The 16,283-nt window shown below is 36.4% G+C and overlaps 1 protein-coding gene across 2 annotated transcripts in view; it reads left to right on the top strand.

Annotated features, from left to right (window-relative positions):
- Positions 1–16,283, top strand: part of OXSR1 (oxidative stress responsive kinase 1) — an 87,242-nt gene that overhangs the window by 58,708 nt on the left and 12,251 nt on the right. For both annotated transcript variants that reach the window (XM_027522228.1, XM_027522229.1), the window contains 5 exons: positions 1,629–1,762; positions 4,953–5,001; positions 5,626–5,691; positions 8,985–9,107; positions 14,777–14,812. In XM_027522228.1, the coding sequence (XP_027378029.1) occupies positions 1,629–1,762; positions 4,953–5,001; positions 5,626–5,691; positions 8,985–9,107; positions 14,777–14,812 (408 nt within the window). The remainder of the gene's footprint in view (positions 1–1,628; positions 1,763–4,952; positions 5,002–5,625; positions 5,692–8,984; positions 9,108–14,776; positions 14,813–16,283) is intronic.

Raw genomic sequence — 16,283 nt, 5'->3', positions numbered from 1 at the left:
ATTTATTTATTTTAATTAGAGGCTAATTACTTTACAATATTGGATTGGTTTTGTCGTACATCAACATGAATCTGCCACGGGTGTACACGTGTTCCCAATCCTGAACCCCCCTCCCACCTCCCTCCCCATACCATCCCTCTGGGTCATCCCAGTGCACCAGCCCCAAGCTTCCTGTATCCTGCATCGAACCTGGACTGGCGATTCGTTTCTTATATGATATTATACATGTTTTAATGCCATTCTCCCAAATCATGCCCCACTCCCTCTCCCACAGAGTCCAAAAGACTGTTCTATACATCTATGTCTCTTTTGCTGTCTCCCATAAAGGGTTTTCATTACCATCTTTCTAAATTCCATATATATGCATTAGTATACTGTATTGGTGTTTTTCTTTCTGGCTTACTTCACTCTGTATAATCGGCTCCAGTTTCATCCACCTCATTAGAACTGATTCAAATGTATTCTTTTTAATGGCTGAGTAATATTCCATTGTGTATATGTACCACAGCTTTCTTATCCATTCATCTACTGATGGACATCTAGGTTGCTTCCATGTCCTGGCTATTATAAACAGTGCAAGGCCTTGGTTTTTTCCTAAAGGTCAAGATTGATAGGTGTAAATGAATATTCACAAGGTTTTGAAAAGGATTGCTCTTTATAACTGTTAAAAAGTGGGAGGTTATTTTGAGGCACAAGAAATGGCTTATTCTTGAAAGGAGGTCAGGGAGAAAGATGAGGTTTGCTTTATATTATTGTAGGCAGTGACTCCTGAAATTGTAGCCAGACATACACATGTTAATAACCTATTTGCTCAAAATGAGAAATACTTGCAACCTTAGTAATCCCCTTTTAGTAAATATAAATTAAATCTGAATAGCAAATAATAAATTGACTTTGATTTTGGTTTTGACTTTGTGCTTAGAAAAATGGGTTATGCTTTTATTGAAAAGTCAAACAGTATAGAAAATCACCCCAATTGCATCATATTAATAGGATATGATTACTTCATATCCTATTCATATCCTTCATATCCTTTGTTACTTATGTCTCTATGCATCAAGATAGTGTGTTGCCATGTAAGTCAAAGAAAAAAGCGATTCAGGATGGACAGTTGCTGCAGGGAAGGTAGGAAGAGTGCAAACTAAAATGGTTATAGCTTTGTTAACTAGGATATCATCAGTGATTTCTGTGATCGAAGTTTTTGAGGCATTCTTGGAAGAGAAGGCCAGGTTACAAGGGGTCAAGTTGAAACAGAGCTATGAATAGGTAAAGTTAGCAAGGTCACAATTTTGCCGTGGTTTTTTTGTGCTGTTTTTTTTTTAAGTTTGCTGGTGTAAGAATTGGATGGAAGACAGGAAGGAAAGATTTCAACTAAAGGACATATAATACAGTGCTGATACAGTTGAGCCTTTGCAGGCACATTGCCCGGGAAGCCAGCTGTCTATAGGATATTATTTATCTGGAAAACACCTAAATAGCTCTAGTTTCCAAACAACTGATCTAGATGTGAACTTTCAGATAATAAAATCTGCTCAGATGTTTGGAGGTTGTCTATATTGAAAAATTGAGGCCACAATATTTGATTACTGAATCTTCAGAAGTTTACAATATGTTGAAAATTCTCACAGGTTTTAATGCTGACACTGCAGAATGATCCTCCTTCTTTGGAAACTGGTGTTCAAGATAAAGAAATGCTGAAAAAATATGGAAAATCATTTAGAAAAATGATTTCATTGTGCCTTCAAAAAGATCCAGAAAAAAGGTAAAATATGAGATAAAACTTATCCTCTTCATCTAATATATAAACCATTGCAGAAGGCTAAGAATCACATGCATACATACATACGTGTGCAGAGAATTCAAAAGAACTAAACTTAAACATTAAAAAAATATACACTGACCATTATACTAAATTGAAAATAGTGAATTATATACTTTCTCCCTTCTTTTTAGTATACAGTGCACCCTAAATAGTTAAGATATTTCTTGGTTAATTTCTTAGAGTTATAAATGTATTTGTTAATGAGCTGCCAAGTTAGTGGGAGGGCTTATTTTCAATTTGCATATAAGAGTTATAAATAAACCAGTATCTTAATGTTCTTTATGATTTTATTAACAGGAGAAATAGCAAATACTATATTTAATGTCAAATAGTCATACTTTCTTCCTTATTGGAAAGGTATTTTAGTTAAGTAGACCAAAATATCAAAGAGCTTATTATTAACACTAGAAAGATTGAATGGCAGGTGAGTTAAAGAAACATGATCATCTAATGTCTGTATCTATGAATTAAACAAGCATAGAAGTTAAAGATTATTGCACATAATCTTTTATCTTTGACATCAGTCAAAACTCCTGATTTCTAATCTTGGGCCCTGTTCTCACTCTGTCATATTTTTCTGTTTCACGTGGTATATAGACCACTCGGCTTCGTAGCACTAAAAGATTTTTTTGATTTTTCTAAAGCTCAACAAAACTAAAAGGTTTGAATTGACTTCCTTGATCATGCTTTCAGTATATTTAATGGGCTTCAAAATTTACTGTTGCAAATATTGGAAAGGGTAAGAAAAATAGGCAGGAAAGTTCAAACCTGTCATTTTAGAACTTTTTTCCCTCTTTCTTAATACATTGTTATTAAAACATAGGGAACAGTTTTGCTTCTCCCAAATTAGTTGACTGAAATAACAGAGTTCTGTTACAAACACTTAGACATTCTGGACAAATCTGTCAAACTTAAAATCATAAGAATAGAGATGAACTTGTAATAAAGGGAGGTCTTCAGATGCCAGAATTAACAAGGAAGCCATAAATCCAAGAATTATAAACTCATCCTGTGCTGCCTTCAGTGTGACACTGTTCAGTCTAGTAACCTACTGGTTTGGAGTTTTAACTTCCAAGTGGGCTAAAAATGAGATACAGGGCCCACCCATATGGGTATTTTGAACTGAGATTTCTGCTTAAAGCTAGAACATTGATAAGTATGCATCCTGTGTGAAAGGATAGATCAGAGAACAACAACAACAACAAAAATCTGTCATCACACAAACACAACAGAAATCTTTCCTGAATAATCAAGCCCTCTGACTTCAACACTCCACAGGTTTACAGTCTGAATTTATACCCATATTATCCAGGAACCCACAGGATTAGAAAGTAAAACAGTTATTACTAAGCCAGTTTTGTTTCTGGCAGAAGCAATCAGAAACTGCACTGTTAGACTACTTCCAACACCCAGGTCGCTGCAATTCTTGCACTGAAGGGATCACAATCCAGAATTATAAACACACAGTGAAACCCCACACTGTGACCTGGAAGCAACATTCGAAGGAATAATGGCCAAGAATGTTCTGAATTGATGAGATATCTGTATTTTCAGGCTAAGGAATTATTGTCCTTGATTCCACGCAGTACCCCTCTTTTTCCACTTGTATACATTGTCATGAAACTAGTGGACACAAATACAAAGAGAAGGTCTTAAATGCAGCCTGAGAGAACAGATTACCTAACTGAGGAATAGCAGGCAGATGGACAAACCACTTCCCCGATAGCAACAGTTAAGGCCAAACACTATAGTGGAACAATGCTGAGAGAAAATAACTGTTAACCCAGAATTCTCTAAATCTAGTCAAACTCATTCACCAGTAAGCATAATTTTTGAAATTATTTGAAATTAATTTCTGAAATAATTTTCAGTCAAAAATTGAGTTTTCCAGTCATGTTTTATCACATAAAGAACTCCTCTGAAGTGTATTTTAGAAAGAGGAAGTGAGCCCATAAGAAAGGAACAAATCATAAAAAACAGTGTTGTTAAACTGTTAAACATACTGAAATTGTGACTGAATGAAAAGTAGGAATGGTAACGTCTGTTTTGAGTTTGCATAGCACTTCACGTTTATTCTGTCTTTTGATTTCTATGAGAGTCCTCTGAGGCCCTGGTTCTCAAGCTTGAGTGCACTTTGGTATCCACCTGCAGAGTTCTAAAAACCGCACCCAGGTTTGCCCCCACGGATTCTGCTGTAACTGTTACAGGGAACAGCCTGGGATTTTTTATATTTGTAAGATAGTTTATTTCTCTCGTGTGGCAGTTCCCATCTGGTATGCCAACTGTATTCCAGGAGGGCAATACAAAACCTAAGATACCTGCTGCCTTGTTCTTACATAGCTAGATTATGACCCTCATCTCTTTAGTTGAAAGGATTTTTTTTTAAACTCCCAGAGATTATAATGCACAGCAGTGTTTAAGAACCACTGCTTTTAGGGATTTAGCCAGGTAATACTGAACCTTAGAGAAGTGACTTGTTCAGCGTTTCATGGTAGGTATGTGGCGTCCATCAGGTCCAATTTCTTAAGTGTAGCATTTGTTTATTCTTTATTCTCATACTAGTTTGTGAAGTTGACAACAATGCCTTTACTCAAATGAAGTAAGACTGCACAGTTAAGTTAAAAACTAAGTTTAGATTAAATTTGGAAACTATACATTACTCTTAGAATCTTCAGTTTTTTAAAGGAAATTGTGAAATTATTTTTTAAGAATATGTAATTACCTAGGTTGAAGACGTACAGGTGATTATGTGGCAGGAAGCACAGTTCTTGATTTGTCAGTTTAAATGTATGTTTTTTGCTTCTTCAAAGTAGATAAAGCCAACTTAGTGGGAAATAATATTAAATAGCAAATATATTGAAAGCCATTAAGAAATCATGCTTCTAAAAGAAACATTTCACTAATGAATTTTTGCAAGAGCCTATAATGTTATCAGAAAACTTCTATTTGAGTTTTTAATTCTGTTCGATGCCTTGTACTGAGCTTTTCCTTTTTGATTTTTAGCAGGTTAAGGACAGTGGAGTGCACTGAGTTTTTATCTTGATGTTCAAGAAATCATGTTTTCATTTTTGAAGATGAAAACCCACATTCCACTTCAATTAACTATAAAAACTTTCTTTTCTGGTTTTAGACCAACAGCAGCAGAACTGCTAAGGCACAAGTTTTTCCAAAAAGCCAAGGTAGGACATTCTAACTTGTTTCATGTATTCAGATGATCCTCCTCAAACACCTACATTAGGTTCACTGTTCAGAGGTTGCATTACCTTCAGATGATTATTTCTGGAAGAATGATGGTAGGTCAAATAATTGCTGGGGCCATTATTTAGACAACATATTTAAGATAAATATATTATCCTATAAATTAATTTAAGTATCAGGTAAAACTTAAAACAGGAAAAATTAATATTACCACTATAAATAAAATCTGTGGAAAATTCTGTGAAATATACTGAACTCTAATTTTAGGGTTTACTACTGAATTAGTAAACATCTCATTTCCCAAAGATATGGGATAAATAGGATGTTACTGTAGTTGGGAAATGTGGGACCACAACCTCAAAGGACGTATGTTAAAGCAAACTTTTCATAGATGGTGGTTCATGCAATACATTAAAGCTTTCTCTCAGTTTATAAAGTCATGGTAGTATTATACTAAAGGATCTTCAGAATGAAAGAATAGAAGCTTTTCTCAAACTTTATAAAAACAGTTACTATACCACATTAATAGTGGTGAATATTTCTATGTCAATTTTTTTGTTCAGTAAAAACTTCTTATGAAAAGAAAACTTATTTTTCCTCTCCAGAATAAAGAATTTCTTCAAGAAAAAATATTGCAGAGAGCACCAACCATTTCTGAAAGAGCTAAAAAGGTAAATGTGGATTTAACTCAATTTTTCTGAGAAATTAGAAGTTTTACTTTTGTGTTTTGAAAGTGTATTTGACTAATGCTATGTTAACAGTATGAATATTACTCATTTTCTTTCAGTCTTTTCTTTAGCATGCTTGATATATTCTTTTAGCAATAGTCTATGCCTCAGTAGTACTCCGCTTTCAACTGGAATGAAAAAGTATGGTACATAATTAATTCTAAATTGTGTTAAATCACTGTTTGCAACTACCAGAGTGAGTTGGGAAGTTGGGAAGTTTCTTTGCACCATTCAGAAACAATGAAGACACCACTTCACAGCCACCTGAATAACTATAACAAAAAAGACAGTCAATATCAAGTATTGATAAAGATGTGGAGAAATTAGAATCCTCACCCATTACTGATGGAAATGGAAGATGGTGTGGTCACTTTTGTGGCAGTTTCTCAAAAGACTGAACAAAGTTACTATATGACCCAGCAAGTCTACTCCTAGCCATACCCAAGAGAACTGAAAATTTGTACACATAAAAATACGTACATGAGTGTTCATGGAAGTATTATTCATAGCTAAAATGTGGAAACAAACTGAATGTCCATCTACTGATAAATGGATATATAAAATATCATGAACCTATACAATGGAATATTATTCAGCAGTAATAAGGAATGAAGTACTGATACATGCCATAACATGGATGTACCTTTAAAACATTATGCTAACTAAAAGACATATTCTATGATTCTACTTATGTGAAATATCCAGGACAAGCAAATGTATAGAGACAGAAAGTAGATTACTGATTGCCTGGGACTTGAGCAGATTGTAAGGGATTGGGTAGGACTGCTAATGGGTATGGGATGTTTTGTGGGAAGTGGAAAGAGTGATGAAGATGATTGAAATTTGATTGTACAGATGGTTTTTCAACTCTGAACATACTAAAAATCATTGGATTGTAATACCTTGAATGGATCAGTGTTATGTGAATTATGCCTTAGCTGTTAATTTAAGAAAAGAAGCATTTAGAGAATGGCACTACCACCAACAAAAAGCTCTTGGGAATTGAAAACATTATAGAAAAAATGAAAAAATTCATTACAAAGATTTTAGGGTAAAGTTGAGGAAATTTTCCAGAAAACAGAGCCAAAAAGCCAAGAGACAGAAAAGATGAGAACATTAGAGGATTATTTGAGAAGGCTCAACATTTAAGTAAAAGGGGTTCCAGAAAAGGAAAACAGAAAAACAGAAGAAAAGATATCACTGAAAAATTATTCAAGAAAAATTTCATGAATTTCCAGTTTGAAAGAGCTGAAGTACCCAGCGCAATGAATGGAAGTAGATCAACACTAAAGCACATTACCACAGTAGCTCAGAATGCTGTTGCTGTTCAGTCACCCAGTCATGTCCAGCTCTTTACGACCCCATGGACTGCATGCAGTACACCAGGCCTCTCTGTCCCTCACCATCTCCTAAAGTTTGCCCTAGTTCGTGTTCATTGCATCAGCTCAGAATACTGGAGGTGAAAAGATCCTGTAGCCTTCCAGACAACGGGGAAAGATTACAGGTAGAATCAACAGTCATAAGGACCTCAGTAGCATCTCTGGAAAATTCCGTGGGCGGAGGAGCCTGGTAGGCTGCAGTCCATGGGATTGCAAAGAGTCAGACACGACTGAGTGACTTCACTTTCACTTTAAACTTTCATGCATTGGAGAAAGAAATGGCAACCTACTCCAGTGTTCTTGCCTGGAGAATCCCAGGGACGGGGGAACCTGGTGGGCTGCTGTCTATGGGGTCGCACAGAGTCGGACACAACTGAAGCGACATAGCAGCAGCAGCAGCAGCATCTCTGGAAGCCACATCACAATGGAGCTTTACGTTGAACATTAGGGAAAAAAAAATATTTTCTAACCCAGAATTGTTTTCTTTTTTTACCAGGCAAACTATTAAGTGGAGTGTGGGAATGGAATCAAATTATATTTAGAAATGTACAGCTTTAGTAAATACACCAGGCTAATAGTAGAGTTAAGTGCTTAAAGTAAGAATAGGAAAGTCATGTGATTGAGGAAGCATAGTCCTCTGCTTGATAGCGTGAGATCTGAGGTACCAAATCTCGTGTCAGTCTGATGGAACAGATCGCGGGGCTCTGGTGAGAGGCTTCCTCAAGAAGATGACACTGATGAATACCTAATGGATATGAATACGGTGAGAGGAGCTTTACATAACAGAGAATCTGGGGATAAATATGACAAGTAAGAAATAAGCAGGACTTCCCTAGTGGTCCAGTGGTTAAGAATCCACCTACCAATGCAGGGGACAGGGTTTGATCCCTGGTCCAGGAAGAGTCCACCTGCCACAGGCCGACTAAGCTCATGTGCTGCAACTACTCAGCCCACACTTCAGAGCCTGTGCTCCGACTCAGAAGTCCACACACTGCAGCTAGAAAATATACCCCCTCCTCGCTGCAATTTGAGAAAGGCTGCATGCAGCAACGAAGACCCAAAAATAAATAACTTTTTTTTAAAGAAAGCAAATGTTAACTCCAGGAGAAATAAAAAAGTTCTGCAGGAAAGAAAAGTAATTGTAATATATATGGTTCAACTGTATAGTTTATATAATCATGTATTGATTTACCCAAAATTACAGTGTATCTTGAAAAAAGAGTAGGGAATTAATAATAGGGTTAAGTTCTCATCTTCTGTAGCAAGAAGTCAATAGATAATTTCTAAAACCAGAAAAGGGGTAATAATAAGAACAGATTACTCAGAGAGATGAATATATATACATTCTAAAAGAATAAGCTAAAATGAATTGAAAGTGGTTGCCTGTGGGAAAGAAGATGAAAGTTAGGGGACTGCTCTTTTTCTTAACATTTGCACAGCTGTAGTCCTCTTGAACCGACATAAATTGTGATTTTAAAAGTTAAAATTGAAAAAAAAACCATAATCTTCTTTATCTTGAACTTATTTATTTGGAGCTTAAACTGCCCCCATTTTTTTCTTGATGTCTGAAGATAGGAAGCCATTACTCAGACTCCATCTGACTTCACATAAGAGGGATTTGGATGATATGCAGTCTCAGACTGTCAAAGTACTGGGAAAGCCAGTGGTTGTGAGTAAAGACATAGTTGAGATGAGGCACAGAAAGCAAGTGGGGGATGGTGGATGTGACTCTATATGGGAGAATTATTATCTGCTTACTGTGTTGAAGTAATAGAAGGAGAGAGAAATATGGTTGACTTTTCTATCCCGTAAGTGTCAAACACTGCCACAGCCCATGTCTCTCTTCCTAACGAGCAGGTTCGGAGAGTACCAGGCTCTAGTGGCCGTCTTCACAAGACAGAAGATGGTGGCTGGGAGTGGAGTGATGATGAATTTGATGAAGAAAGTGAGGAAGGAAAAGCAGCAATTTCACAACTCAGGGTATGTTTTGTTAAACTATATGCTTTAGCTATAGAGTTCTGTCTTACTGTCTGAAGCCACTTAGATAATACTATATTCTGTGGTTCTGTTCAGCTTAACCAGATAAAATATAAAAAAAAACAGACAGAATATTTTGAACACCTTATTAACAACAGGAGCCCAAGTAAATCTCCATGGAGAGGGGGACTGAAATATCAGTTTTACTCTAATAATATTTAGGGTATATAAAAATGACCTAAATTGAGAAATGAGAACTACAATGTCGGAGATGAAAGTACACTGGATTGGATTAATGGCTGATTAGACATTTCAGAAGAAAAGATTAGTGAACTTGAAAGCCTAACAATTGAAACCTAGTCCCTAAAATTTGTTAACCTTCTATCTGAAGAGGAACAGTGTACCTTATTTTCATTTTGTGTATCCCAGATAGTGTGTGTGAGTGTGTTAGTTTTTGCTAGAAATAGACACCAAGACATGAAGTGAGCAAATAACGTTTGAAAAATGGCACTGATAGACTTGCTCAATTCAGGGTTGCCACAAATCTTCAGTTTGTAAAACAAACAAACTATGATATCTACAAAGTACAGTAAAGAAAGCATAGTGCAATAAAATGAGATGGGCCTGTATTTTAAATAATATGTTCCAAAGTTTTCTTGTTTGCATTGTTTCCAGTGTGAAATCTGCTTGTTTACTTACCTTATTCATTTACAAGTCACATTTCTTTTAACTTTGACTGATTTTAAGATTATTTTCTTTATGTATGGTTTTGAGCAATTTGATAATGATATACCTATATATTTTTTCCCCCACATTTCATATTTAGGGTTTATTGAGCTTCTTGAATCTTTGGGTTTACAGTGTTTTTTAAGTTTGGAAAGTTCTCAGCTATCATATTTTCAAATAGTTTTTTCTGTCCTCCCACCTTGAAGAGTCAGATAACATGTATATTAGGCTTAAAGTTGTATGACTGTTCACTGATCTTTTCACTTTTTTAAAATTCTTTTTTCTTCAGTTTCATTTTGCATAGTTTCTATTGCTAGCCTGTTCATTATTCTTTCCTTCTGCAGTGTTAATCTGCTACTAAGGCCATGCAGTCTCTTTTTCATCTCAGACAGAATGCTAGAATTGTGATTTGGTGTTTGGTTTGGTTGTTAGATACTTAAAAGTTTGATGTGCTGTTTGCTTTTGCATCTTCCATGTCTCTGCTTAACTTTTTGAAGTTATGTAATATAATTATTTTAATGTCCTTCTCTGCTTATTCTAACATCCAGGTCAGTTTGGGGGCTGTTTTGTTTGATTATTCTTTACATTGTGGCTTGAAAGTGTTTTCCCAAGTTGAGTAAATAAAAGTAAAAAATGAAATCAGATAAAATTTGATAGAGTGCCAGGAAGGAGAGAGTTATCCAGAGGAAGAAGCTTAGAGCTTCTCTTTTGAGTACTTAGCAGAATATTTATTGATTACTGTATGTGAAAAAACTACCCATGTGGAGAACAGTGCCCAGCACTCACACAGCCAGAAACAGCAGCCAGACTGGAGAAATTTAAAATTCACAGGGCATTCAGTAGACTTCTCAGTAACGGGGTATAATATATTGCCCTAGACTGAACACTGCTCCAGACCTAACTAAAACGCATCAAAGCAGGATCCAGAAGGATTAAACTGTTTCTAGCAGCTTAACTGTATTCTAGAACAAAGTGTCAAGATTCATAGCAATACAGAATTAGCATCATGCAACAAGGTGAAATTCAGTGTCTGGCGTCCGATCGAAGTTTACAAGTATGCAGAGTGTCAGGAAAACAGTAGGAGTAAGCACACTTAATGCTCAGCACTTGGTTTCAAATGCTATGCCCTACTAAAAGAACAAAGGTTCACTGGAGAAATGCCTGATTCCACGGCTTACACAGGGAAAATATAAGATAAATCTGGGGTATCTTGTTTTGACAGAAAAGGTTTATATTTTTAATAATATAAGAGCCAAGTTGAAGGAGCTCCCACTAGCCAAATTAGGGAGATTTAACCATCAAAATCATAAAGTGTAGAAATAATTATAAATCATTAAAAGACTAGGACTCAGGCCTATACAAATAATACATAGATATATAAATAAATGGGGAGAAAATGATGATATTTCATTACAATAAACTGCCAGTGGTGGTAAATGTAGGAGTGGATGGGGAAATTCATCATTTTATAGCCATCATAAAGCAATCATAAGGATCATCAGTTCAGTTCAGTCTCTCAGTCGTGTCCAACTCTCTGCGACCCCATGAATTGCAGCACACCAGGCCTCCCTGTGCGTCACCAACTCCCGGAGTTCACTCGAACTCACGTCCATCGAGTCGGTGATGCCATCCAGCCATCTCATCCTCTGGCATCCCCTTCTCCTCCTGCCCCCAATCCCTCCCAGCATCAGAGTCTTTTCCGGTGAGTCAGCTCTTCACATGAGGTGGCCAAAGTACTGGAGTTTCAGCTTTAGCATCATTCCTTCCAAAGAACACCCAGGACTGATCTCCTTTAGGATGGACTGGTTGGATCTCCTTGCAGTCCAAGGGACTCTCAAGAGTCTTCTCCAACACCACAGTTCAAAAACATCAATTCTTTGGCACTCAGCTTTCTTCACAATCCAACTCTCACATCCATACGTGACTACTAGACAAACCATAGCCTTGACTAGACAGACCTTTGTTGGCAAAGTAATGTCTCTGCTTTTGAATATGCTGTCTAGGTTGGTCATAACTTTCCTTTCAAGGAGTAAGTGTCTTTTCATGGCTGCAATCACCATCTGCAGTGATTTTGGAGCCCCGAAAAATAAAAGTCTGACACTGTTTCCACTGTTTCCCCATCTATTTCCCATGAAGTGATGGGACCAGATGCCATGATCTTCGTTTTCTGAATGTTGAGCTTTAAGCCAACTTTTTCACTCTCCTCTTTCACTTTCATCAAGAGGCTCTTTAGTTCTTCTTCACTTTCTACCATAAGGGTGGTGTCATCTGCATATCTGAGGTTATTGATATTTCTCCTGGGAATCTTGATTCCAGGTTGTGATTCTTCCACCCCAGCGTTTCTCATGATGTACTCTGCATATAAGTTAAATAAGCAGGGTGACAATATACAGCTTTGATGTACTCCTTTTCCTATTTGGAACCAGTCTGTTGTTCCATGTCCAGTTCTAACTGTTGCTTCCTGACCTGCATATAGATTTCTCCAGAGGCAGGTCAGGTGGTCTGGTATTCCCATCTCTTGAAGAATTTTCCACAGTTTATTGTGATCCACACAGTCAAAGGCTTTGGCCTAGTCAATAAAGCAGAAATAGGTATTTTTCTGGAACTCTCTTGCTTTTTCTATCCAGCAGATGTTGGCAATTTCATCTCTGGTTCCTCTGCCTTTTCTAAAACCAGCTTGAACATCTGGAAGTTCACGGTTCACGTATTGCTGAAGCCTGCTTGGAGAATTTTGAGCATTACTTTTACTAGCATGTGACATGAGTGCAATTGTGCGGTAGTTTGAGCATTCTTTGGCACTGCCTTTCTTTGGGATTGGAATGAAAACTGATCTTTTCCAGTCCTGTGGCCACTGCTGAGTTTTCCATTTTTGCTGGCATATTGAGTGCAGCACTTTCACAGCATCATCGTTCAGGATTTGAAATAGCTCAACTAGAATTCCATCACCTCCACTAGCTTTGTTCGTAGTGATGCTTTCTAAGACCCACTTGACTTCACGTTCCAGGATGTCTGGCTCTAGGTCAGTGATCACACCATTGTGATTATCTGGGTCATGAAGATCTTTTTTGTATAGTTCTTTTGTGTATTCTTGCCACCTCTTCTTACTATCTTCTGCTTGTGTTAGGTCCATACCATTTCTGTCCTTTATCGAGCCTATCTTTGCATGAAATGTTTCCTTGGTATCTCTAATTTTCTTGAAGAGATCTCTAGTCTTTGCCATTCTGTTGTTTTCCTCTATTTCTTTGCATTGATCGCTGAAGAAGGCTTTCTTATCTCTTCTTGCTATTCTTTGGAACTCTGCATTCAGATGCTTATATCTTTCCTTTTCTCCTTTGCTTTTCGCTTCTCTTCTTTTCACAGCTATTTGTAGGGCCTCCTCAGACAGCCATTTTGCTTTTTGCATTTCTTTTCCATGGGGATGGTCTTGATCCCTGTCTCATCAATGGGTGCTAAATATATGGGAAATCTTTGATAAACAGGTTATTTACATGGTCTTCTAGTATCTCTCCATAGATTGCCTATTAGTCGCAAGGTGAAAAATAGCTACCGCCTACCTGAGAAATCAGAAAATGCCTTGACTCAGTGATAAAAATTAACATCACTAATGAGGATCACAGGGTACATGAGATTCTCCAAAACACAATACCATAAGAAGATAATCACTATGTAGAATTCATTTCAGTCTAAATCATGAAGGAACATCAGAGCACAAATTAGGAGCAGTCTATTCAGAATATGTACTAGGCAGGGGAAATGATTGATTATGTGTCAGATAAAATCTAGAGAGACGTGATGACTGACTGCAGTACACGATCCTAGACAGAATCTTATACTAGAAAAACAAAGGCCCCAAAGGATAGAAGGAAGTCATTGGAAAAGCTGTATTATGGGTAGTTAATTAAAGTATTATTGTTAAATTTACTGAAATTGATAATTTTAGTAGAGTGAAGTTGTATAATAGAATTCTTAAGTACACAACTATTCAGTTGGAAAGATTATATACATGATTATATACAACTTATTCTCAAATGGTACAGGATTGGTTAAATATATATAAAAAGAAAGAAAGTGAACACTGATAAAGCACATAAGGAGAAAGGCTAATATTGGATGAGTCTGGGTAAAGGGTATGGCAGTGTTCTTTGTGTTATTCTTACAATTTTTCTGTAAGTTTGAATTATTTCCAAACAAAGGTGTGTTTTTTTTTAAGGTTTTTTTTTTTGTTAGCATATACTTGCTGTGATGCTTTAGGTATTGCATGAACCTTGATTGTCATTAATAAAATGGTAATGAAAAATTTAAAAACCTATAAATTTCTTATAAGAAGTCGACATTCACATTTGGTAAAATTTAACATAAATTGAATTTGTTTAGAGATATGTTGTTGTTTTTTGTATTTTCCAATGCTTGTATCCAGAATTACTGCTAACTTATGATTTACTAAATCATTTTAACTTTAAATTTTCATATGGCAGATTATAACTGGAATTTCAGTTTTGGCTCAAGTTTTCTTTACTGAAGTCCATAATCAGAATTACTCTGCTTTAAGAATATATTGGATAATTAGCTTGAATGTTTACATTTAGTGTGAGAAATTACGCATGTAATATGGTGATGATTAGTAGAAAGAATTGTACTTTGAAGAATGTGACCTCCCTACTATCTGATAGTCCCTTTATGTTTGCTATAAACTTCTGCTATAAAGTTCTGAACTCTTAAAATACTATGAATATATTGATACATTACAGGCTAGCTGGACAAAGAATACAGTAATATCATTTTAGTTTTCTTTTTCCAGAAAACTCACTAGAGTTACCGATGATTTAATTATGGATCAGAATGAAATGGAGTTGACTTGCATTTCACCATTCCGTGCAGTTTGGGAACTGACTACAAGTAACCTGAGTTTTCAGTTAACCAGCCTCCTTTTTTTGTATTTCTTTTAGTCTCCCAGAGTGAAAGAATCATTAACAAATTCTGAGGTAAGTAGTTGTGAATCTTGAGTCATTAAAGTATATGTGCTTTTGTTTTGGTTTTAATGTTAAACACATTTTTTTGTATGTGCTTAAATAGGAATGGGAATTTATACTAGTCAAATGGTGTGAAAAGAAATCCTACTAAACAGACTCCTGTTAGGCTGACCTGCGTTATGCTCATTGCATACTTAGTCAAGTCTGACTCTTTGCTACTTCAAGGACTGTGGCCTGCTAGGCTCAGGAGGAAAGGACAACCCACGCCAGCGTTCTTTCCTGGAAAATTCCATGGACAGAGGAGCCTGTTGTTGTTCAGTCCTAAGTCATGTCAGACTCTCTTCGACCCCATGGACTGCAGCACACCAGATTTCCCTGTCCTCCACCATCTCCAGGTGTTTATTCAGATTCATGTCCATTAAGTCAGTGATGCTATCTAACCATCTCATCCTCTGCTGGTCTCTTCTCTTTTTGCCTTCAATCTTCCCCAGCATCAGGGTCTTTTCCAATGAGTGGGCTCTTTGCATCAGGTGGCCAAAGTGTTGGAACTTCAGCTTCAGCAACCGTCCTTCCATATTAATAAAGTGTTAGTCACTCAGTCGTGTCTGACTCTTTGAGACCCTATGGACTGTAGCCTGCCAAGCAAGAATACTGGAGTGGGTTGTCATTCCCTTCACCAGGGGATCTTCCCAACCCAGGGATCGAACCCAGGTCTCCTGCATTGGAGGCAGATTCTTTACTGTCTGAGCCACCAGAGAAGTCCATATTAATAATAATTGTCATTTTCAAAACTAATCTTAAAGTTCTATTTTTCTATCAAAAATTAGAACCAGTAGATAACTTGGTTTCCTCTCTGTGAAGTGCAGCAGACACAACATTTTAATACTTCCTTGTCTCCTTGATTTTGTTTATATAATAACAGCTATTAGATCTCATTGCCCTTTTAATTTTTTTCTCTTTTAACTCAAAATTTTGGCCATTGCATTGATACTGTTTTCCCTACTAATTTATAATTTTGAATGTGTAACTTGATTTTGTGTTCAGCACTGGTCTTTTTTCCCCAAGTTACATAACTAAAATTTATGAGATTTTCAAACATGCAAAATAATGTTTAATGTTACAAAGCTTCACATTCATTCATTGGTTGATTTTCTTTCTTTATAAGTAAAGGAGGGTCCCCAATATAGGAAAATGTCGCTTCCAGAATTTCATAGTATATACTTAAGTCTGTATATTGTAGGTGCTATTTTGCTGGGCAAAGGAGATGGCATAGATATAGTTAAAAATAAATATGATACAAAGAATTACTGTTCTGAAGAAGGGGAAAAAAAAAGGACTACTGATACTTGCTACAACATGACTGACAGAAAAAAACTGTGCTAAGAAGCCAGACACAAAAAGAGTGCATATTGTAAGATTTGGTCTATATGAAATGTCCACAAAAGACAAATTGATAGAAGCTGAAAGTAGATCAGTGGTTGCC

This window comes from Bos indicus x Bos taurus, chromosome 22, assembly GCF_003369695.1.
Source record: "Bos indicus x Bos taurus breed Angus x Brahman F1 hybrid chromosome 22, Bos_hybrid_MaternalHap_v2.0, whole genome shotgun sequence".
NCBI lineage: Eukaryota > Metazoa > Chordata > Mammalia > Artiodactyla > Bovidae > Bos > Bos indicus x Bos taurus.
Note: the sequence above shows the minus strand (reverse complement) of the source record. Positions and strands in the feature narration are given on the sequence as shown.